General features: G+C 49.0%; 6 protein-coding genes across 6 annotated transcripts in view; 1 reads left to right on the top strand and 5 right to left on the bottom strand.

Moving 5' to 3' along the window:
- Window positions 1–655: 655 nt before the first annotated feature.
- On the bottom strand, window positions 656–2,583 carry UREG_04255 (uncharacterized protein; the record flags this gene model as incomplete). Its single annotated transcript, XM_002544692.1, has 4 exons — window positions 656–1,483; window positions 1,542–1,623; window positions 1,683–2,359; window positions 2,422–2,583. The coding sequence occupies 4 exons, from the start codon at window positions 2,581–2,583 to the stop codon at window positions 656–658; spliced, it is 1,749 nt and encodes a 582-aa protein (XP_002544738.1).
- Window positions 2,584–4,909: 2,326 nt separating this feature from the next.
- Window positions 4,910–6,336, bottom strand: UREG_04254 (uncharacterized protein; the record flags this gene model as incomplete). The annotated part of the gene is made up of 4 exons (XM_002544691.1): window positions 4,910–5,292; window positions 5,359–5,607; window positions 5,663–5,940; window positions 6,014–6,336. The coding sequence occupies 4 exons, from the start codon at window positions 6,334–6,336 to the stop codon at window positions 4,910–4,912; spliced, it is 1,233 nt and encodes a 410-aa protein (XP_002544737.1).
- A 1,881-nt stretch (window positions 6,337–8,217) lies between these two features.
- On the bottom strand, window positions 8,218–12,117 carry UREG_04253 (uncharacterized protein; the record flags this gene model as incomplete). The annotated part of the gene is made up of 3 exons (XM_002544690.1): window positions 8,218–8,912; window positions 8,972–11,604; window positions 11,726–12,117. The coding sequence occupies 3 exons, from the start codon at window positions 12,115–12,117 to the stop codon at window positions 8,218–8,220; spliced, it is 3,720 nt and encodes a 1,239-aa protein (XP_002544736.1).
- A 951-nt stretch (window positions 12,118–13,068) lies between these two features.
- On the bottom strand, window positions 13,069–15,334 carry UREG_04252 (uncharacterized protein; the record flags this gene model as incomplete). Its single annotated transcript, XM_002544689.1, has 4 exons — window positions 13,069–13,929; window positions 13,980–14,674; window positions 14,732–15,130; window positions 15,202–15,334. 4 exons carry the CDS (start codon window positions 15,332–15,334, stop codon window positions 13,069–13,071), a joined length of 2,088 nt encoding a protein of 695 aa, XP_002544735.1.
- A 3,384-nt stretch (window positions 15,335–18,718) lies between these two features.
- On the bottom strand, window positions 18,719–20,432 carry UREG_04251 (uncharacterized protein; the record flags this gene model as incomplete). The annotated part of the gene is made up of 4 exons (XM_002544688.1): window positions 18,719–19,594; window positions 19,643–19,759; window positions 19,927–20,241; window positions 20,322–20,432. The coding sequence occupies 4 exons, from the start codon at window positions 20,430–20,432 to the stop codon at window positions 18,719–18,721; spliced, it is 1,419 nt and encodes a 472-aa protein (XP_002544734.1).
- Window positions 20,433–21,570: 1,138 nt separating this feature from the next.
- UREG_04250 (uncharacterized protein) overlaps window positions 21,571–22,571 on the top strand; it is a gene marked incomplete at both ends in the record, with an annotated part of 1,576 nt that continues 575 nt past the window's right edge. The window contains one exon of the mRNA XM_002544687.1: window positions 21,571–22,510. Within this exon, the coding sequence (XP_002544733.1) occupies window positions 21,571–22,510 (940 nt within the window). The remainder of the gene's footprint in view (window positions 22,511–22,571) is intronic.

The raw sequence follows: 22,571 nt of genomic DNA, 5'->3' as shown, positions 1-22,571 counted from the left end.
TCCTAATACTCTATCTCTATGCAGCAAACCCTCCACGCCGGCTGCATCAGCGCAGGTGCCGCTTTAACTAACCAGACAGAGGTTGTTATAATGCCCGATATTACGCATGTGCCGTGAAGTCCGCCGCTGCCAATGAATGAGACAGTACAAACAGGTGAAAAGACGAGCGGCTTACTTATCTCGCCGAACTTCGGGTCGGGATTTTGATTCGGCAAAGTGACTTTATTCGATGCTGGAACGAAGCTCCCGGATTCTGGTTGGGTCCCGTCTTGGCCATAGACGCCTTGCTTAACCCCCATTAAGCCCCAAAGAGGCTTATTGCAGGAGTCGTTCGCAGCCTAGCTCTCGATACTGCCTACCTTAGGTGACATCTCTCATGCAGTTTTACTGCTGCAGTTGTTAAATTCATGCTTGCTAGCCTGTTGTGAGAGGAAAACAGATTCCAAGGACCAGCATCCGAAATTACCCATTCACACATATGAATCTCGCGCGACTCACTCGATGTCTCCAAGACCTTGTGGTTCAAAACTAAACTATAGCTTCGCACACACCGAATACCAACACTCCGGAAAAAAAAAGAAAGAAAACAGGGAAAGGTTAATCATAATGTCCATTTCGTCCTCCGCAACCTAGCCAGGCTCCTACCAGCTGCTCGTTATGAGGCAATACCATTCGTACCCAGCTTATTTGGAATTGAAAATTTTATGAAACTCTGGGGGGAAATGGGCGAGGATGGGTGACGTTGATGGAGCCCCCTGAACTGGATTTTGAGCTCCTCCATATCGTCCAACGCTAAATTATATACCGGGGAGTCAGAGAAAAGCGCGATCCCCGGGTGCAAAATCTCTCGTGTCGTCTTACCGTCCCCGCTATCACTCTCAAATTCCCCAATAACTTGGGGAAAGAGGGCGAACGGTTTCGGCTTCTTGCACTGTGGGCGGTTCTTGTTTGGCTCAATGTTCTGTTCATTTATCAGAAGTGATTGCTGTGTGTCGACCTGCCATACACCATCTGATGGATCAGGAGCATTGTTAATGACAATTTGATCGCTATTGTTCCGTTTGGTCTTCCAAATGTTCAGAGCCACCGCGAAAATTTTCTTCAGGTCGTCGACAACTTGATCCCGGCTATTTTTGACCAAGGATTGAAGCAGACCAAGCGTATGCTCTGCGAAGCGCTGCGCATACGTGTCAACGGAAAAGTCCGGAACTTGGTCCAGCCCTTTGGCAGTAATGGTCTTCCAAACTGTTCGAACAGGAGGATCCAAACTTGCGGAGATATTTTGCAAGAACTCTGCCGCGGTTGTTTGGCCTTCTTGAACAAGCAACTGACTTTCAAGTATGAGGACCACCCGAGTGGAGATGAACTGTCGAACAGCGGCCTTTCTCATGTACTTGGAGATAGGTGCAGCCGACAGTGAGGTATACTCAAAAATTGGGCTGGCCTCCGAGAGCTTTTCATACTTGCCCAATGAGCCGACGATCTAATTGCAGTTCAGAAATTGGCCTGAAAAGGACTCGGCGTTGATGATGGACACATACCTCGATATTTTCCGGAATCGCATCGAAGTATCGCTCAGCGAAATTGTTGATATCCTCAGACAATTCGCGGAGGCGGTCACGGCTTCAAAACAAATCAGTATAAACAAGAAGTCGGCATCAAAACGTCCAAATTTGACATACTAGTTACTAGGGGACATCTTGGCAACACCAAGATGAGGTTCCCAAGCGCTCAGTCTAATTTTCAACTCTGCATTCTCGGCACGGAGCGATTTCTTTATCAGTTGGAGATCATGGATCTCATCTTTCAGCGCCTTTTCCGAGGCTGAGGACTGTTTCTCGAGCATCTCTTTGTCGGCTTTCAACGTGTCATATGCTGCCTTGATATCTGCCTTTGCCTTTTCAATTTTCTTTTGAGAGGCTTTGTCGAGTTCCTTCTCCTTCGCCTGTAGCTTCTTTCGACTCTCTTCCTCCATTCTCGACTTCTCTTCCCCACGAGCCCTCTCTAAATCTTTCTTTTGCTTCTCCAGCTCCACGCGTTCCCTTTTTGCAGCTTTGACAGCCTTTTCATTCTCAGACTTTTGCTTTTCGAACTCAGAGATCTTTTCCTCAAGTTCGCTTATTTCTTGTTGTTTGACCTGCCAAATTGTGCAGATAGACCTTTGAAGCGCAGAAACATCTTTCTGCTCCCTTATTTCATCTGCATAGGTTTTCTCAATAACATCCAGGTCATTGCTAAATCCAGGCTGTCCGAAAAGGCTGAGGATGCTGCAGAGTCTCTGTGCCACACGACTAAGATGTGCTGTGTCATCACCCGAGCCATGTTCTATGGCAAGGCTTGCTGGTGTATTTCGCGGCATCTTCACCAGTTGTGGTGTTAGCCCACTTATTTCATAGAGGAATCATATACAGCAATTCTTACTGCCTTGTTTGAGTAGCCTGCTACCCAGTGGTGCCGAGTTTTATTGATGCGGAAGTGGCCCACCACGTTATCGAAGAGAGACTGGGTCCTGGACACAGTGCGATCACGCTCAATAGAGAACCTGTGGTTGGTTTTGGGCAACTTGGTGGTTGTCTTGACCATCTGGTGCTAATGCGGAAAGGCCTTCATGTTCTAGCGATCGAGAGATGGGGGCCGCCGCGGTGCCAGTATCCAGCGCTGGGCAAATATATAATACCTCAGAGCATTTGCACCTTCGTTGCTCGGGTAGGTGACGCGTCTTAGTGCCATTAGGAGATCAATCAAGCCATACACTGTTGCCAGCGTCGTTCAGCGCCCTGCACGCAGAGCCAAGATCCAAGGGTTATGGTCCAGTTATTCCGGCTGGAGTTTGGATCGTGGATGGCGGCTTGCTGAGGCAAGTTTACGGGGAGAAATGCTCTCTGGATAGATATGCAAGACAACATATTTGGAAAGATCTCAGCCTGCAGACGCGGGGCTACAGGGTTTCAACTGTTTTTCTGCCCGGTCATCTGCTCTGTTATGCAGATGAGTGGCTCTGATGCAAGTGCATGGTGTCCTACTACAACTATGCTCGATGCTGAAGGGAGAAGGAGCCCAGATGATAGAAGGCAGCTGCATGAAGGATTGGTCAGGGCATGCATAAAGAGTTGGCTTGGCCCCCCGATCCCGAGAGCCTCGCAGTCACGAAAGCTGCACGAAAGGGGTCCGTACTTGAACCCGACTCGAAGGCCTCTCAAAGCTCAAAAGGCGCCCGCCGATTCGCTAATTGTGTGATACCTCGCCGTCCCAAGTTGCTGGCTAGTGACCAATAAAATACAAGTCCAGATGCTGGTCCGCCCGTTCCCCCGAGACCCATACTTTAGTGCAGCTCACCCCACAGAAACGGCTCTAGGGGTCCAAAAAGCCGGAAGCAGTGGTTTATCAAGAATCTGAAGGAATTCCCACAGCAGAAGTTGCGAATTGGGAGCGATGCATATGAATGGTCACTAGAAAGAGGTTGAAGGCCGCGACAGTCGAATATGTGACCCCATTGGCAGGTTGGTCCTTCGCTTCCATCTCTCCTGCAGTATTACTGTGGCGGCAACATGCTAGGCTCCGAATATCCTCCTCCGACCAGCATCGTCTGCCAAGACGCTTTCCTCATGGAGCGGACGTCTTAGTGGTCTGGGTAGCAGGGAGGGGGACTGGAACTTGAAGGCCCATGCACCAGTGGCAGTGATGTTTCGTTGTATGGGCCTTTCCAATAATCTCAGTCCACGTCGTGCGGCGTAGACACGTAGGTAAGATCTATAAGAGAGTTCTCAAGAGATTCCAACTGTGTTGAATTCTTTTCCATAAAGCCATTCTTTCTAATTTAACAATTCTTCTTTAGTACTTGATTTTCTCTTTCTTATAAATCTGTTCAAGCTTCTGAGGACATTATGATATAAAATCTGTACTATCTGAATGATGCAGCAATGAGCATGAGAAGCAAGATGATGGACTTGCAGCATTGAGCTTTCAGACAGTTTATCTTGAAATGGCTGAGCTGTTGCAACATTAATGGGAATAAAATCACTAGAACCATTCTGATTTTGGAGAATTGATTCTCTTAAAGAGGTCGCCGCCATATGTTTTGGTCCTTCAGTAGTTATAGGGGTCTCTCCCAAGCCTTCAGCACTGCTTAGTGGTCCTTAACTTGTAGGGCTGCAGAGACCAGAGAAAAGGCAAGCCTACTTCCCTGGCACCCGACTTCACGTACCCCTGTAAGTTCCCGTTGAATACCGTTTAAGCTTGCTTTTGAGCTGATCACCTACCAGAGCATGCAAAAGTCCCGCGGCTATTCGCATGGTGACGACAAGCAGTGGCACAATGGCATTGCGAGGGAAGTTCGGAGGGGAAGCAACGGTGGACGCTCTGTCTTCATTGCTTCAGAGGAACCTCGTTGCGAATTGTTTCTATATGCAAACTCAAGTATCCCTTTCAATCGTTTGTAAGAATTGTCCATTTCCTTCAATTTGATGGCCAGCATTAAGGTTGTTTCAGACAAGCAGGTGCCCTAAATCTGTGAAGTCGATTTTCAGCTCCACTTATGGGCGCCCTGTTGTTCTATAGTTTTGATATCGGACTCCGAATAAGGTGGGATCGGATGGATATAGTATTGACAAGTCTCATGCGAAGAAAGAAGAAAGAAGAAAGAACTTGATTCTATCAAAATCTTTGATAACAGCAATAGCAGGGGCAGAAAACAGTTCATTTGGAACAGCCGCAGAAAAGAGTACTTTGAACATTACAACAGAAGTGGCAGACATTTTATCATTAATTAGGAGGTCCCATGTAGATAAAACGACAGCTGACAACTCCTCTAATCAGGTCTCCTCCATTTCCGCTCTCAAGGACTCCGCGTCGCCACCAAATAAAAGCTAAACAACGCAGTTAATCTAGAAAAAAACCGACTCGAACCCCGTCAAAGCGCGTTTCTGAGACCAACATTGGCACGAGCAGTCGCGTTTCCCTTGGCCTGAGGCGCAAAGCCCACTCTCAACTTTCCATAGTCGAAAACCACATACTGGCTCTTGAGAAACATTGCCCCGAGGACCGCGCCGTTTCTCGCAGCCTGTATGCCTCCAAAACAGTCATTATTCAGCCGGGGGGTCGGATTCTTATACCGAATATAATGTCCGGGTATGGTGGCGGTGTAATGTTCGTTGATCATCAGGCCAAGGTCCGGAAGGCTGGTATTGCAGGGGAAGTACCAAAGTCTTCCGTTGTGGAGCTTTGCGTTGGGGACTTGTGAATAGTAGGCGCGTACGACCTGCTCTGGGAGAAGGGCGAGAGTGGTTCCGGTATCTTCGTGAAAGAGTGAGTTAAAAGCCGGTGTCTAAGGTCATTTGGTGCTGGGAAAAGGGGCCTTACCTGCAGTTCCTTCGAAAGAAAGGTGAATCTTTGGGCCGTTTCCGACTTGATAACCGGCTACTTCAATGGACCAGAACCCGTCTGTTTTATTCACGGGCAGGTAGTTAAGTTCGCCGGTATACTTTTGTCTGTCAATGTATCCGACATCATAGCTCCCCGGAGCGCCGTGTTTCAACGACGCCGCGAACACCGGAGCTGACAGATGTGGCATGGCATTTTCGAAAAAGGTCCGTTGCTTCACAGGGTTAACTGCACAGTGATTAGATAACAAGGCTCCTCAAAAGATGCTACGCGATATACATACCTCTGTTGAGTGTGCCAAATGCAAGACCCATGATGCCGCTGTTATTCCTATCGTCAACCAGCGCAGGAGAAACACTCGTGGCGGCTTCAACTGCTTGCTGTCCAACGGAAATGCTGCCTAGTGTTACATTGTCTCTAAATACCTTGCCGAGGGCAGAAGTTCCATCTCCATACAGAATCTCCCAGGTATAGTTTTTCAATTCAACTGCACTGAGGCTCGGAGTGTAATAAGTGTGCCCTTCTCTTTGTTCCTTTGGCAAAAGCGAAGAAAAGACCCAGCTGTATAGGGCAAGTTAGCCAACTGCGATCTCCAGAAGTCGCCAGCAAAAGCCTAGAGGTCCATGCCACTCACAGATCAGCAGAACCAGTGTCAATATTGACGAGCATCGTCTGGCTGCCAACTCTGACGGGGCTGAGGAACGATTCATCGTCGGGCTCTGGAATTGCAGGCACAGAGCTGTTCGTGCGCGAAAGATAACGCGCTGCCAGAGAGTGATCTTGATAGCCATACTTGCCTAACGCTCGCGAATAGAGATCTTCTGGAGAGCGAGCAATAGGTTTTGGGTTCGGAACTTGCTTGATGGTGAAGTGATAAGTCCCATTCTCGGACAAAACCGAGTGAATACAAAGCGAAAAGGTCACAAACACGACGATAAGCTCCTTGATACCAGCCATAATGGCGAAAAAGTAAAACAGAGATTCGGCGTAATTGTGGTTGAGAGCACCGAACCAAAGAAGCACAAGATTAAATGAAAAAAAGAAATGGGGGAAAAGATGAAAGAAATGGAAATTGAGAGCCCAAGTGAGGGATGGGATATGAAGAAAAAAGAATCAGACACGATATCCTCCAGCTAGCCAACACTCGACTGAGTAAGAATTTTTTTCACTCTGGATGGAGATGCCTTTCTTCATTCAATATCCCCATAATGAGAGAGCTCTCAGCTCTCTGCAAAGCACAGGTTCATGCGCTGTGGGATTCTCCCATTCTCTATGCAAGCAGAACCTCCATCTTGTTTCAAAATGCCGTTGGTTCAATGCAACCAGTCGGCAAGTCGCACAATGAGCTTCTGAAAGGGGTTTCTTCCAGCGCTGGAAAATTTTGTTTCGAGATATCGGTTGAGCGAGCCAATGCTGCTGAAAAGGCTGCCTGCAAACAGCTGCTTAGAAGATCATGAAGCGAAATTGCAGCCAAAAGCCTGCAAGACTAACTACTTTAGGTAGCTAGAAGGGATCTAGCAAGTTCGAATCCCAATGCTGAGATTCGAAAAGCCCAAACGCTTTTTGGAGAAGCCGTCGAGAAAGAAATTGGAACAAAGGCATCTGGGTGTCCGCAGGTCAGACGAGCCGGTGCAGCGAATTGCGGAACTTGACCTGCAGCCGAGTCTCTGGGCATCCAATCGGCAGGCCAATGTCCGAGAAATGAGACCAAGTGAATCGGGATGATCTTCTAGAAAAACGTTGATGAACAGGGCTCCAAGCCCTGCAGCCACATTTGATCGATCATTGAGGCCGCTCCATCCAGATAGTTATGCCTCAAAATCTGCAGGGCAAGAGTCACAATAGCTGTCTGGAGACCTTGATTGCATTCACGTAGTTGACTTCTTAAAATAACAAGGGATGTTTCCCAGTCTTCAGGTTCTTACCATGAAATCTGTGCTGCCCTCTGCCTCACCTGGCACCACGTCACCTGCAGGAGTGATTGATTGTTCTCACAGTGCCATTCCATTCAGTGACAGAGAGTGAGTGTCTTTTTGTAGTGAGAAAGATAATCAAGGAATCAACAATTTGCCGTTGAGCTTAGTTAATGAGGTTAAAACAACCCGAGACTAGTCTCTAGCATCCCGTTCACCCATTCGATGATTCAATCGCCACTATTTCGAGTCAACGAGCACGAGTTTGATAGGATCTTATGAGAACCTCGTCACCCTGAACGCCCCTAGTCATGAGTGTGTTTCCGCCATACGGAGCAGGAGTCCGCCTCTTCTACCCTGCCAGTCTCAATGCTGGGTCCCCGTGAGCCACACTATACTGAACATTTACGTATCACCTGGAGGAATACAATTCCGCAAATCGCTATACGCTGAACTACTCTCTATATACTGGACCGTACGCCAGGGGCCATGAAAGGAGAAGCACAAAAAGAAAGGAACATAGCAAGTGTGCCAAAAGACAAACAAATCATTGAAGGAGAGTATAAGGTGCTATACACGGAATGTCATCGGCGTTATGTAAAATCTGAAGGAGAGAAAGTTGCACCGACCAAAAGCAAAATCTGAATCTCGCAGAAGCATGCTGTACACATACAATGAAAAGGAAGATGCCCGTGTTTTTTTTTTCTTGGAACGCCCCTAGCATATGAGCACACCGACAAACAGTAAGAAACACAACAAAAGGGATCTGTAGGGAACGCTCAGCTCGGTGGTACAACAAGGAAAATGATATCAAATCCAAATCGATTTAGCTTGACTGCCATCAAGCGATGGTTTTCAGGCGGAATATTTTATAGATGCCATGGCGATGGTCACAGCCCAAACTTATTTGGCGGTAAGTCGACCTCTATTTCTTAGTTTGGCGGCGATTGGACTTCCGCCTCTCGACAACTTGTTGTAGTGTCTCCAACCGTTGTTGCGTCACGCGAATGGCATCTGCAATTTCCCGCTCCGACATTCGTTCATCTCGCAGCCTGTTTTCGGCATCACGATGAGCTTGTTTCGAGTAGCTTCTGTCGGTGTCTGCCACGGGTATGACGAGATTTTCCATTCCAACACGGTCTTCTAACCAATCCCATAATTCGCTCTCTTCCTTTGCCCACAACTCATCGTAAGCGAGAAGCCTTTCAGGGATGGAGAGATGATGTAAAGGGATCCCACGGGACCTTGTTCGAGGGGCCACCGTCCCCCTCCCGATGTCTTCCCAAGAACGGAACCAAGTCATAAATAGCAAACTGCAAAGTACGACTATAGCGACATTCGGACTCCAGAATGGCGAGAAGATGTCCGTAATTGGAGAAAGAGGGCCTCGCAACGGTTCTAATAAGCCCCAGCTGGCAGCTTTGTCACGTACAGACTTTGAAGACTCGCCATCGTTGGAACCAGTTTCCGAGATGACTGTTTTTGCGCGTCTGATCTTGCCTTTGACGGCACCTTTGGAAGTCACCTTGCGCGTTTTGGGGGCAATTCCAGCTTTCACAGCTTTAATTAGATTGGATCCGTAGCCGAGTTGTCCGTCGTTGGCACCTTTCTCTATGGGACCTGCAAGAAGAACATGTTAGAGCCGGGGGGGAGGGATAAAAACGACTCGAGACACGTACCTTTAATCCAGCTCTTCCCCGTCCATTCCACATTACAGGACATAAAGAACCGGGTGGAATTCCCCGGGGCCCAGGTGAGAAGATATTTCGTCTTGACAGAGAACACATTGCCGCTCGGAACGTCTGGGGTCTGTGTTGTTAGAGTCACTAGCACCGCTTTCTCTAAATCCAAAACATCCAATTGCTCCACGGTGATGCATTTCGTTTGCTTTGGGCCAATAGTAGAGTTCAACGGCTTGATATATGTATATGATCGGGTCTTATTCTCCTCGGTAAGGCCCGTTTTGTCCTCCTCGAATTGTAGGTCTGTTACTTTCTCGTATTCAACAAGGAATTTGGAAACAAAGGAGCTGGATGCTGCTCCAAAGATAAGAGAATAAACCTGCCCCAACGGAGCAGGAATAACTTCGTCTTTGACAACTTTGTCATAACGGCCCGAGGGATCAGTAAATTCAGTAGGGGCATGGCTTCTCGGACCAGGAAATTGCGCCGTGCCATCTGGCAGACCCTTTGATTTATCAAGGCCTTTAGATTCGTCCGCTGCGCCAACAGAAATTGCTTGAGAAGAGGCAGTCGCAGATACTGGCATTGTCGACGATTTCCGAATAAATCGTTTCCCCGATTCAGAAAGGTCGCTAGCAACGGTGCTGTCGGCCGCTTCCGCATTGCTACCCGCGCCGCCTTCTTCGTCTTCATCATAAACCTCTTCTTCGTCGTCAGACATCGATACATCTTCATCATCGCTGAGCTCTGCTTTTTCGGTTTTATCCCCGGTTCCCTGTTCAATTTGTGCGCCATTGACCGAACTTTTGAGAGTTGGATGGTTTATTTTCCAAATATTCACCATGAGATCATACGTCGAGTCCCTGCTGAGCAAGCTGCGGAAAGTGTGACGTGCATGGAGCGTTTGGATAGCAATAGCATTCGGGAACACCATCGCCGTAGACTCCTTTTCAATGGCCACTATTTCATCAAACCCAATCACCAAGGTAGTAACCCACCCGAGGATGTTGCTAGAAAAGCAAATATGGCCCTCTGATATGTAGATGCGACCGGCCAAAATGATCTCTCTTTGAAGCGCACAGCTATAGTCCTCAATGAGATAGTCATCTTCCGGGACACTCCTAAATAGCTGATGGAAGTCTCGGTTTCTCTTCTTGCTAGCCACAGCAAAACCAGTCAGCCGAGGAACACTCAAATTAATGCCTGGAACACCCAGAGCCGCTCCAATAGCTCCAATGGTGGTAGCAGTGGCTGTGGATGAGCCCCGCTTCCTGCGGATACCACGGCGGCTATGTAAGCTCCCACTGCGCTTGACGTGTTGAGCAATGTCTCCCTCAGCGATACTTGCTGTAGGGGGCGTCCGCTCACCGCCACTACTCCTACCGAAACCAGAAAAAGGAGCACTGGGTCGCCCATCTGGCGGTTGGTTTTCATTTGTGGAACCCGGTAAACCCGCACTTTGAGGGGGGCGTTCGTACGCCATAGATACCGCGCGTGCTGCCCTTAGGTCTTCGATTCTCGAGGCTAGTTCATCCCGTTGAGAGACTGTACTTCTCCGCGAGGGTCCAACGTAATCAGACTTTGTGAATACAACACCGTCTGGTGTGGTTACCACTCCGCCCGCTGATGCATCTATGCCAAGGTGGCTAAAGTCCAAATCTCCCGTTCCCATAGTATCGATCGCTAGTTCTTTCTTCTGTTCCAGCGTGTTATCTTGACTTGACGACGACTCAGATTCATTTTCTGCTGGGCTCGGCTTCATATGCTGCTCCGTATCGACAGAATCCGTGCCATTCCGAGTCCGTCCTTGATTCAGGCCAATGGAAAGAGTTGATGCGGCATTTTGCGCAGCTGAAAACATTGTAGAAAAAAACCCACCCCCAACCAGGTTGCTTGGAGCATGTCGAGACGCAGAAACCTTGTTTTCGTCTATGGGCGTCGGGGGTACGGTTATTGAATTCGAGAGTTTACTCGGGTTATGAGCAGCCGATGCCGACCGTACACGGCGGTGAGATATCATATTACCGGAAGGACTGAGAACAGCATTTTCGGGGAGCTTTGAAGAGCTCGTCATTGACTCGGGGGAATCTACCATTCTAGTATCAAAATCGCGTGGCTTGGGGTGTGTTGGAGTGGGAGGAGTAACAGTTGTGGTTACAGGAGGAGGCCTTGCAATAGACGGTGGCGTTTTCGGCGTGGTATCAATCGGCGGAAGCTGACGATGGGGTTTCGGCGTATCGCCATCTGGGAATTTGGGAGGGGGTAGAATTAGCGGGATATCCTCCAGGCCCTTTTTGCTTTTCTTGGACGAGAAACTTGTCTTCCTGACCGCAGAATCTAGGAACCCTTTCCCGCCCTTGCTTCCGGACGATTTAGTCGATTCCCTATCTGGGCTAGAGTTGGAGCTTCTGTTCGAAGACCGCGGATTAAACGCGTCTCTCAGCTTCCGGCCTGCCGCTGAGCCCATGCTTTCCTTTGCCGACGGGTCATGCGCGGGAGCTCCGATCGTGGACGAACGTAGTATATTCAACTTGTCTAAAGCTGAGTCGTGCGCGCTTTGGCTTCTTTCATCGATGGATGGGTTTGATATCGTGATAAGCGGAGATCTTCCCCATTCGTTATCGTGGTTACTATGAGAGTGGTGGGAAGGGTGGCTAAAGTATTTCCGCAAATGTCAGGCAAAAAGCGTTGCAATAGCTGGTGGCACATACCACCAACGTAGGCTAATAGCGCAGAAAGAAAGCTGCATACCTTTCAGATTCTGAATCATCGGTCCCATGGTTGCTTCCGGGGTCGGTCATCGATCTGCGGCGTTGCTCATTCACCTCCAGTGTTGGCAGCGAAACCCTCGATTCCCCTAAATTCTCGCTTGAATTGGCCAGGCCGTCACTGTTGAGAGCCTTTGCCTTCTTCCGATGCCTTCTTTTCGCGCCAGGTATGAGTTTTGCCAGGCCGGTCGGCGCCGCATTGCTGCCATGACTCGTGGCGGGCCGGATGTCGAGGGACGGGGTCCTTGAGGATTGATCCGAAGGATACGAATGGTCTGCTTCGTTCAGGGCGGTCCGACTCCGCTTTGGCCCGGGGAAGATCTTGAGGCCATTGGGAGAGGCGGCGGAAGGGGATTCACTCGCATTGTTCTCCATTAATCAGAAGAGGGAGCAGGATGAAAGGGAAGACATGGAAGCCCCAATGGCCTCTGCGCAATCCTTCATCAATCTGGGGGTTTAATAGAGGGTAAAAGTGGTTAGAGTGCTCGTCATCACTGAATGGTTGCTTGAGACAGTTGATCTGATGAGGGCAACAGAGTGGCTGAGGAGGTTGGTCTCAAGTGATGAACCAAGGTCCAAGGTCCAACGACTAACTAGTGAGGTATAAACCATGTAGCAACGTTGAGACAGCCAACTCGATATAAATACGTAACTACTCCGTGATGAACTCGTGGAAGTCTACTGGCATGCCGATTTACTCCATTTTGGCCGTTTTGATCCCACCCCGCACATGATGTCTGATGCCTGCGTGGTAAAAGCAAGCCCCATCCCTGGACCTGTAGTTAGATATCAGCTAACTGATTATTAAAGTGTGCACCATCTCTGAGAAACCTGCCTCGTTGCTTTCGAGATTTACCTGTCGGCGTACCAGCTCGTCGTGCTCTCGTCCACGTACGCGCATCAATATATTCAGGCCTGCAGCTTCAAGGTTCGCAGCCAACTGCCGATTCGGTTTCTGACAGCCGATCCGGTGCCTGCAAATCAATGCTGAGCCGTGTTCTTTATCACCATCGCTCTGTCATTGTAATTATAGAGCTTACGCCATTCGACCACAAAACCAGCGATATCCATCATACTGGGAACTCACTGTATGCATCTGCAATGTATCCTCTCATTGTTAACACTTTTGATGATTCAGTTGGTTCTCAATAAGGCTGGCTGAAAGAATACGGTTTGGACAAAGAATGGGATAGTTATGGATCCTGCCGTTCAAAAATAAAAGAGAATACTAGGTAGGTGACTAGTTCATTATGTACGCTACCATCCTGCGCATGATCCAAATCAATGGAGCCCAATCAATATCAAAACACACAGCCCGAGCAAGTTTTACGCCTTTGGCCTCGAGCCAAACACGCATCGGGACTTCCTTCCCCACCAGTCATTGGCAAGAGTTGTCCACCAGCGGTTGGTGTCAAGCAACGCCTCCTTCGTCAACCACATCCGACAATGGGCAGGCTCGTACACATATTGCCGAGGCACGCGGTCCTTATCATCGGGGTACACTGCGTTACGGTAGTTGACGCGACCTCCGTGGCCGCCATCTAACAAGCGTTCCAGCACATACTTTCCTTTGCTGATCATCTTGCCAAGCTGGGTGTTCTTCAACTTTTGTTGCTCTTCGGGCGTGGAGTACTCCGCGAAGACACGCTGGGCTGAGTCCCAGAGCTCTCTGAAAGTGAGGACCTGGGTGCCTTTAACACCGCCCACCGCCTGCATGGGACCGAATCGGCCGTGGCCACCAGTCGCGATGGATTTTACTCCGTTGCGATTCAACAAATCCGCAAAGATTGCACAGGTGGATGCACAAATGCCGTCAGTCACCAAAACCATATTCTCAGTCTTGAAGGCCTGAGGCGCAACGTCACTGCGGTTTCCGTAGCCGGAAACAATGAGACCACCAGCCTTCAGCGACATTTCCTCATTATGGAAATCCCAGTAGGCAAGGTTAGCGAACTTGAACCTTCCGACCTTTTCTGGTCCGAAGTAATCAGCCCAGGAGTCGAACTTTTTGCCGTCAACATCCACATAAGAGTTGATATCGAAGATATCGTTTCGCTCCCGTTCGGCTGCAGGGGCTTTGGGATCACTTGGGTTGTCGAGGAGACGGTTGACCTTTGTACCAATGATATCGAACTGTTCAATTGCCCGGAGATTGAAAGGGGTTTCGATTTTCCCTTCTGGAAGCAGCTGTATACCGTTAGAAGATTCCTTCCTGGGTAAAACCGGTCAAAACCTACCTGCTTAAATGTATCGTAACCTAGGAAAATCGTGCCACCTCTGTTGCCGCTCACATCAATGATCAATTTCTCCTTCTTAGCTTCTCTGCAGTCCGCCAAGAACTTCGTCACTGTATCACTGTATTCCCACAATGGGTCGGCATTAAGTGCGAAGCCAACAAAATTTCGGAGGTAAAGTACAGCAACGTTGGATCGTTCACCCTTGAGGAAATATCCAGCCACAGCGCCATCTGTTGACTCACGAATCGGCTCTAGATCAGGGTTAGAGCGCGGGGCCACCACGGCGGTGGTGGATTCGAATCCCGGATCTGCTGTCATGAAAGGCGAATGCTTTTCACTAGAACTTGAAAGTGATGCAGCTGACACCGAAGGGGTGCAGAACTTTTCATAAAATGACTTGCCATCCGTAACCCCGGTAAAGTTAGCAGAGGACCTGGCAAAATTGTCATATTCCATCGTAGTTCTGTTCTCGAATCTGACGGACGTCTTTGCGCCTGTGAGAACGGCACGGCTTGTCAAGAAGGAGCCGAGACCGCTAACTCTTGTGCGTGGGAGGGTATAAAGAACGCCGTTAAAGAGGGCATCTGGGTCCTGGAAAGATCCCTTGAAAGAGAATTCGGTCAGCCATTTTGCTGCGTTTTCGCCATCAATTGTTCGGATAGCCGATGGCTTCTTCGCACGACCTTGCAGGTCATCTTCTAACACATCAGCAAAATGTCAAATGATCAAAAGAGAACCAGAATAAGCCTTACATAGCGAGTAAACTTTGGGGAAGCTTCTGCCATTTTCCGAAATGGATACAAGTGGACCAAGTTCGGACCTCCTGAACTCGAAAGTGGTGATAAGATCCAGTCCAAGATTGAAATGGCCATCATGCACCGATCTGACCAGAGTATCCAAGTCTAATTGGAATTCAAGTTCACCTTTATAGCCGTTGCGGGCGGCTTTATGGCGAATCCTTCTAAGACCGCCGTCGAGATCGGTTGGTGGCAAAAGGTATCCCCGTGGTGGGTTCCTCACATAGTCTTTGGTTGTTTGCCAGTCCCAGAAATAGCCCAATCCGTCAATCAATTCCAGTGCATCCTTCGATTTGAATGGAACTGAAGCCAGACAGGCCTGAGCAAGCCCGGCAGAGACAGTGAAATTTGGAGCTATCAACCGGTTAGCAGGTGCTTTTGTGAATGGCAATCGCCGAGGCTTCATAGAGCGCAAGGTAGCCTACCCTCCGGGTTTTCTTGCCATTGCTTCTGTTGGGCAGCAGCCACTTGAGCACAGGGTTCCTGGGAGGGAGATGCAAGGCCCAAAGAAACTTGAGAAAGCAAAAGGCCAAAGAAGGCCTGGTTGAAGCGCGTCATGGTGGGCGTTTCAGCTCTAGTAAGAACTCAGGTCGAAAGGCCGGACAGCCGTCCTACACACGCCCCGTGTGTGGATTCGGGAGACAGAGAGACAATTGTCTTATCGGAGATAAGAAAATTTGCAGTTCCTGCAGAGAAGCGGGAGAATCGGCTTCCTTTTAAATAAGCACAGCGCCGCGCTGTCAAGCTTCTCCTTCCGGCTGGGCTAACATGGTTTTATTGTCGCGGGAAAGAATCACTTCCTTTCAAAACCTCACATAGCGCGGTCTAACGTTGCATAGGAATGTGCAGGCTTCCGGAGTGCGGGGATTTTTCATCCAGAAATTTCCCGCGGGGACGAGTGACAATTCCAGTTGCATCGCAGAAAGTGCAGGGGACAACTTATCATCCATTTGCTCTCGCACCAGAATCGATGGGCTCGCATCTCCATTTTGATATTGTATCGAGCTTTCACGCTCTCGCTTGTTAGAATCAGACGACGAGCCCCAAAAATTGTCGACCGTTGGTCAATAATAGTGCCAGTTGAGCCGCTGGAATCGAGAATAATAGAAAATTCCGAGAATTCGTAAGGATTTCACCTTTCCCGTTCCAGTGGCATCCCACGGTACCGCTGAACAAGGAGATTGGCACTAAAAGAAGTGCAATGAGAATCGGCTGTTTGTCTTCCATACCCCGTATCCTGACTGGGAATGCCCCTGCCGGTGATCCTGGCCTGAGGACCCTCGGGGTTTACCCCTGAATCCGCTGATCACCAGTCCGACGTAAATCGACCATTCTCGATCACAGTGAGCTGAAAGGAACGCCTGGTAATGTAGCATTGACGTGGTTGCAAACTGCCAGGGCCAGGACTCACATGCACCAGCTACACGAAGGAGTAGGATGCTTTGATAAAGAGAAGCTTCATCACGAAAGAGCCCCGGCAGGGTTCTGCAAGCGAAGCGGTTATCGGCTCAGAGCGTCATGGGCGGTCCCTTGCAGAAAGTTGGGGGTTCATCTCAGCACATTGACAAGGCCAGAACGGATAACCACCCGGGTGCCATCCTCAATACCTCAAGAGTTCGAAGCCACTCAGAAGGAATATGTTATATCTTCAAAAATCAACGAGTCTGTCTGGGTTGCCGTGTTGCCAAATGGTTGACGTTGGCAGGGATGAAGCTGAGGGTCTGTTTGCACTGTTTGAACTGTGTGGCGTCACTCTATATAATAATAAATCGCTGAGACTGATTATCATTATTCTATTTACAGCATAATACGGAGGAGTATCTGTAGAATTTGCCCGACTTTGTCTTCGACAGCGCCAGACGTTGTTCTAGGGCACAAACATCTTGCATTTTGCATGTCCGGAGGCTATTAACGAGTTCATCAACCGAACGCCCGATGCGGGTTCCGGGGTGTTTCCTAAGGGTTCAAAGGGTTAGGTACCCTTTGGAGGGTGCTCCTGACGATTTTCAGTTGGACTTGGTCGGGTTACGCATCTGATTCTTCGGAATAATGGTGTAGGGGTACTGGGCCGACGGCATTGTCTCTTCGGGGTAGGAGTCTCAACTTCGATTGCCTCGCCCGGTTCCTCAGTGTCAAATTCTTCGTCCGCTGTTTGCGAGATACTTCCTCCGTACGAGTACACCAATCCGAGGTGTCAGCCATCCATCAATCCGTGCTATTCTTGCTCCTTCAACTGAATATATAACCATTCAGGAATCCTAGCGCTGAATTGAAGCGGCATTTCTGAACCCAGGACACCATCTTCTCGCTTCCATAACCTCCCTTAGCACCGCCCGCAGTGAGAAGGAAACAAGATGAGTAAAATTGTTCCTGAGGCTTTCTGCAGCCAGAGCTAAAGTGAGTATTTCTAACATTTGAGGAATTTTCATAGACTTTTCTCTCTTCATCTTCGATACTGCGAGTAATTTTGGTATTGGCGCCGTTTTTCTGGCTGCACGCAACCTGTTTGCTTGATATAGGTTTTTGTCTTGTTGGCACTGTCGAAGCTCAACAGGTCTAGTTCGCAACGGGCTTTATAATAAGCGCAGCGAGAAAGCCTTATTAACGTGCGTCACTTTGAGTCTGTAAGATTTTCGGAGGCTTCGATAGTGTGTAGTTTTCATTTCGCTTGGACTTCTTTGCGAGCTCGTGTACAAGGTAGGTAGATAGCGTGAATATTTGGTTAGTGAGAGCAGCGACATTGGTCTCTCTACCCCATTTCCCGTTTCGTGGTTTCCATGGCTTCCGCGCTGGCATGCGAGTTCAGCGTCCGTAACAAAGGGTGAACAAACGTAATCGCTCGGGGAGCCGAGCCACCCAGTTTTCGATCCGAGAGGAATGTGGAGCATTCATTAGTTATAGGAGTCAATTCCTGCTCATAGAAGCAAAGACTATTTCCTCTTGTGTTTGGCTCATCAGCATAGCAGTCCGTCCTTTTCCTAGAAAGGGAAATATCAATGCTCCGCTTCAGATCCAATAGCCATACAGCATTCCAGCAAAGCAATACACCGGAGTTCAATCCCATTCTAAAAGGGCAAAATTAGACAAGCAGGAAAAAAAAATAAAAAGGGAATTTCTTACGCACTCACTCGATCAGCTTTGCAGAAGTTATTCAGTTTCCTTATATTGTACTGATTGATTGGAACTCATCAATGGTCCAGCCTGACCTGAGTTGATAGTCAACAGCAAGGATCGCAAAATTCGAGCTTGTAACGTCACCGAGAACAGAATTAGTTGCTAGAGTAAGGATGTTGCTTGGAGAAGCTGTAATAGTGAGAGAAAATGGTATTTCTTGTACTTCATTTCGGTGTCGCTTGGTGAGCAGAAGCTGAATTCGGAACAAGTCATAAGGCATGATTTGCCTTTAAAAACACAATAAATGATTTAGTAAAAGAAAGAGACAGGCGATATGTTTTGTAGGTCCAGGACGTTACTCCATCCTAGGCCTTAAAGCGTGTGAGCTACTGACAAGCTCCTTAATGGTAAAGGATGTCATGTAGTGGAGACTTGAGAAAAAGACAAAGACGCAAGGTATTTCATGTGAGGATATATTCATAGATGAGTAGATCTCTCTCTAACCTCAGCAGTTTCGGCTTACTGACATTGAGGAGGGTATAAAGCAATAAATCAAAATGAAACAAAGGGAATTATTTCCATATGAATGACCGCCATACTTCTTCACTTGAAGCTCAGGTTCAATTCGATTTTTATGACTTTCCCGTATTATTTCCCCAGAACAAGTCCTAAATTCCTATTTTTCCGCGATTAGCAAAAAGTTCAAGAAGTGCTACCATTTTTCCCATTTCTTTTCCAACCCCCTTTTCCGCCCATGACCTAGAGGAAACGAAAGTTGAACTACAAGACGACATCTGAAAGTAGTGGAAAGCCCGGTGACTACTCCATTTAGGAACAGTAATTGGCAGGGAAACTGCCCTTTACACCCCGGAGTTCGCCTTCCCACCAGTCATCAGTGCTCTCGGTCTTCTTGATAACCCGGATACGGTCACCTTCCCTAAACACAAGATCACCTGCTCCCTGGCCATCAAAATCATAGAGTGCAGTGACAAAACGGGCGTAGGATGAGCCCGACCGTGGGGGCGGGGGCGGTGGAGGCTTCTTCTTCGCCACAGCTGCAGCCATTGAAGCCATTGCGGCCGAGGGCGCAGAAGTATAGATTTGGGGGGTTCGCGAAACTGGATGTGTATAATTTTGCTGCGGAGGGGTATAGTAGGCGGAATGGTCCGTCGATTCAGACGGAGTTGGGCTTATTCTTGGGGGCGAATATTGGCTGATAGTGGTTGTTGTCGTTAAATTTCCTGCTGGCGCAGTATGGAAGCCATTTATGCGCGGTCGGGTATCTGTTGGAACGTTCGGAGGTGCATGCATTGTGCGAACCGGGGAGAGAGATGGTTTACGGATAGTAGGAGCGGCACCGCCATGGCGCGCACTTAGCCCGTTCGATATCACGCCGTTTCTATGCTCATCCGAGATTCTGGGCTGCCGTCCGGGTTTAGTGTGTGACAAACAGGCAATTGATTCCGCCTCCCTTTGCGTGGGGAGGAAATCCCGCTCCCAGGTTTGGATCACTACATCCATGGCAGGCGGTGGAGATGGGAAATTTTGCTCCGAGGAATAGTTGTGGAGTGACGTGTAGTATAGGGCGAGTAGAGTATTCTGGATTTCAATTTGAGCGGAGAGGATGTGTGGGAGTAGGGAAAATGTGGCAGCTATAAGGCCGGGTAAATGAGAACGAATATGATCATCTGCCGCTTGATATTCCTACACTATAGTTAATCGGGCTATCCAACAACAGGAGAAGATGCGCACCTCTTTCGCTTTGTTCAGGTCTAGTTCAGCTTTAGCGAGAGCCGAATTCTCCCTATCCGACCGTTTCGATTTCTTCCGTGCTGCGTCAACTCTACTTTGGTAGCGTTCATAATCAAGCTAGATACTCATAAGAGTTAGCTTTCTCGCGACTGCTTTCCAAATACATTCTATGGTCAAAGAGGAGAGGCAATTGATCAAGCAGAATCTCAGGGAAGCTTGATATGAGCCCGTGGCACATACAAAGTCCCCCAATGCTGGCTATCAAAAAACAGGGATACCCTAACCTTTTTGTCTTCTCTCTTTTTCATCACTTTCTTCATCGGTTGTAGATAATCCTTCGCCTCCATCGCGGGCTTGATCATTCGAGTATCCACGTTTTGTATTTCCTCCAAGAGATCAGTCCGTAGGGATTCATATTCCTCCGCGAGTCGAGCAGTCCTCGCCAAAGTAGCCTCGGGGGTTATGGCGGGTGGATGGGCAGTAGGTTCCGATGAGCCAACAATTGGCTGATAGAGCGTTTCAAATTCTTGAAGTAGCCTCGCTTGGTAGGTGAGGATGGATGACCATGCGTCTCTCCATGCTTTACTTGAGTCGATGATCTAGGTGTGGACGAAACGTGAGATGTTAGCCCACCGCTCAGAACAAGCACAGCAACAGCACACTTCTCGCGCGTTCGTACCTTGGTCAGGAGCTTATCAGCGTTGTCAAAGTCTTTGAGAAGCACCGACACCTGGCTTTCATCAGCGGACCTCTTCATCAACTTTCCAAACTGCCTGTGCATGGTCAACATGATGACAACAGCTTATCCGGGGGGTAGCCCAGGTCTCGACGGTCTCCGCGCTAGCTTCAATTGTGAGATGGGCTCTCGCCAGCTGTGGGGAGAGAGGCTGGCTTTCGAGTCCAGGAGAGGCGAAGAATCGAACGACGACACGCGCGGAAGCAAAGGACGAGTCAAGACGGCACAACAAGACGATGTGGGACAGAATTGCGAGCAAAGTGCGTCACCGTGACGGCGATCCCTGCTCGGCCTTGGGCGTTTCACTTCTCCTGTAAGGCGTGGTGGTGGGACGCAAATTCCCAAGTGCACGTCGAGATGGCAATTGTCTGCTCCGCCTGGACTTGTAGTTAAGTAGTTGGAAGAAGCCTGGCCTTTTCTGGACGCGCACCCAACACGGCTTGATGTCTCGAACGTCAAGTTGGTTTACATTAATATGTCTATTAATTGGGCCGCAAGTCGAGCTTGTTACGCATCTGCATCCCAAGCTTGCGTAAGTGTGGCCGACCGCCAACCAGCTCCTGGCACTGAGCCCACGCGAGGAAGATGCTCCCGGCTTGCACAGGGTTGGAGATCAGAGATTGAAACGGCATTTTCAAGAGTAACATAAACTATTAATGAGTAGTTAACCAACAACTCCGTCCACCCAAGCTATTTGGCGGACGCGGATCCAACCACCACATCCCTGACCATATGTCCCACCCTTCGCCGTCTGGACAAACTACGGAGTAAAAATACAGCTTCAACAGCAAACGGCTTTCGTCAATGAGAAAGACATCCTCAGCGATGCGTCGTTTGTGACGCCAATTGATGAATTATATATCAACAATCAGAGTAAAAGATTGCCAATCAGTCCGCGACACAACAATGAGCACCAAGAACCAACACCCAAGTCGCTCCTCTGTTTCAAACCAAGATCTTTGCTTCTGTGTCTGAGAGCAATTGCGGGAAAGCCGCCCATTATTTCTCCGTCCGCAGCACATTTATCCATCCCTGGTTTATATATTAGTCCGATGGACGGTGTTGCTGACTAAGCACTTTCGACGCGTTGAGTCGCGGTCGTCCATAGAAAACAACAGCCGACGACAAGTGTCAGTCTGACGACCTGGGGCTTTGATTCCCCCAACATTCGTTTTCTCGACTGTGGAAAACTATGGACTCTGGCACCTCATTCCGGGCCGCAACCTCCGTCGCCGTTCTGCCAAGCCAAAGCACCGCTCCCGTCATCAAATTCCAATGCCTGTTCACCTACGATCTGAAACGCAAGGCGAAGCGGTGGCAGGATGGATTCCTCCGCTTTCATACATTCAATCGGCGGGTGATGGTCTATGGCACATCCGGTGACTTTGTGGGGGATTTGCATATGCGGGAGAGCAATACCGTTCAGGATGGGGACCAGCTAGAGCTAGAGCGGGGTGTTCTAGTGGATGTGGGAGAACGCTTAGAGAAGACGGAGACTGATCTGTCCGAGCTATTGGATAAGAGAAAATCGAACTTGGCAGCGTCTCCCGCGAGGAGAGCATTTCTACAAACCCCGGCCCCTTCACTGATGACGGCTAAATCCAAGTCGTTGAACGAATTGCTAGGGAAGAATCGTACCCCGATAGGGAAAGCAGCGCTGCCAACTAAGTCACCTTTTGATATACGGCATGAAACCGGCCGAGATACCACTGGACATACTCCGGGCCGGCCCTCCAAAAGAAGAAAACTGTCTCCTCCAGCAGAGATAGAACAGGAGAACGATAGACCCCGTGCCAGACCAAAGCACGCAGTAGCCACGGAGGATCCCAATGACGTATCCCTGAGCTTTCAACCGGCTAGTGCGTTGAAGATAACTCCATTGAACCGTGCAGAGTCTGGCCGCAAATCAAGGAAAACTGTCGAGAGCAATCAAAAGTCAATCTCGGCCATGCTTCAGGGGGTTCAAGGAGCAATGGCCTTTCCGTCTCCAGTAGAGAATCCACGTAAAAAGCTCATGTACCTGGAATTAACCAAGCAAACGAGAGAGGGGAAACCGTCTCATCGAAATGCAGCCGCTGGCGGTTCCAAGGGTATTGCCCCTCGCAATGGAGTCGAACCCCTTGAGGCAAACAGTAGGATATCAAGAGGGCTCTCAAGGCCCCTGGATGAGAAGCCAACGGCTCTAAATCCGAT

This window comes from Uncinocarpus reesii, genomic scaffold (genome assembly GCF_000003515.1).
Source record: "Uncinocarpus reesii 1704 scaffold_2 genomic scaffold, whole genome shotgun sequence".
Taxonomy (NCBI): Eukaryota; Fungi; Ascomycota; class Eurotiomycetes; order Onygenales; family Onygenaceae; genus Uncinocarpus; species Uncinocarpus reesii.
This window is presented reverse-complemented; position numbering and strand designations above follow the sequence as displayed.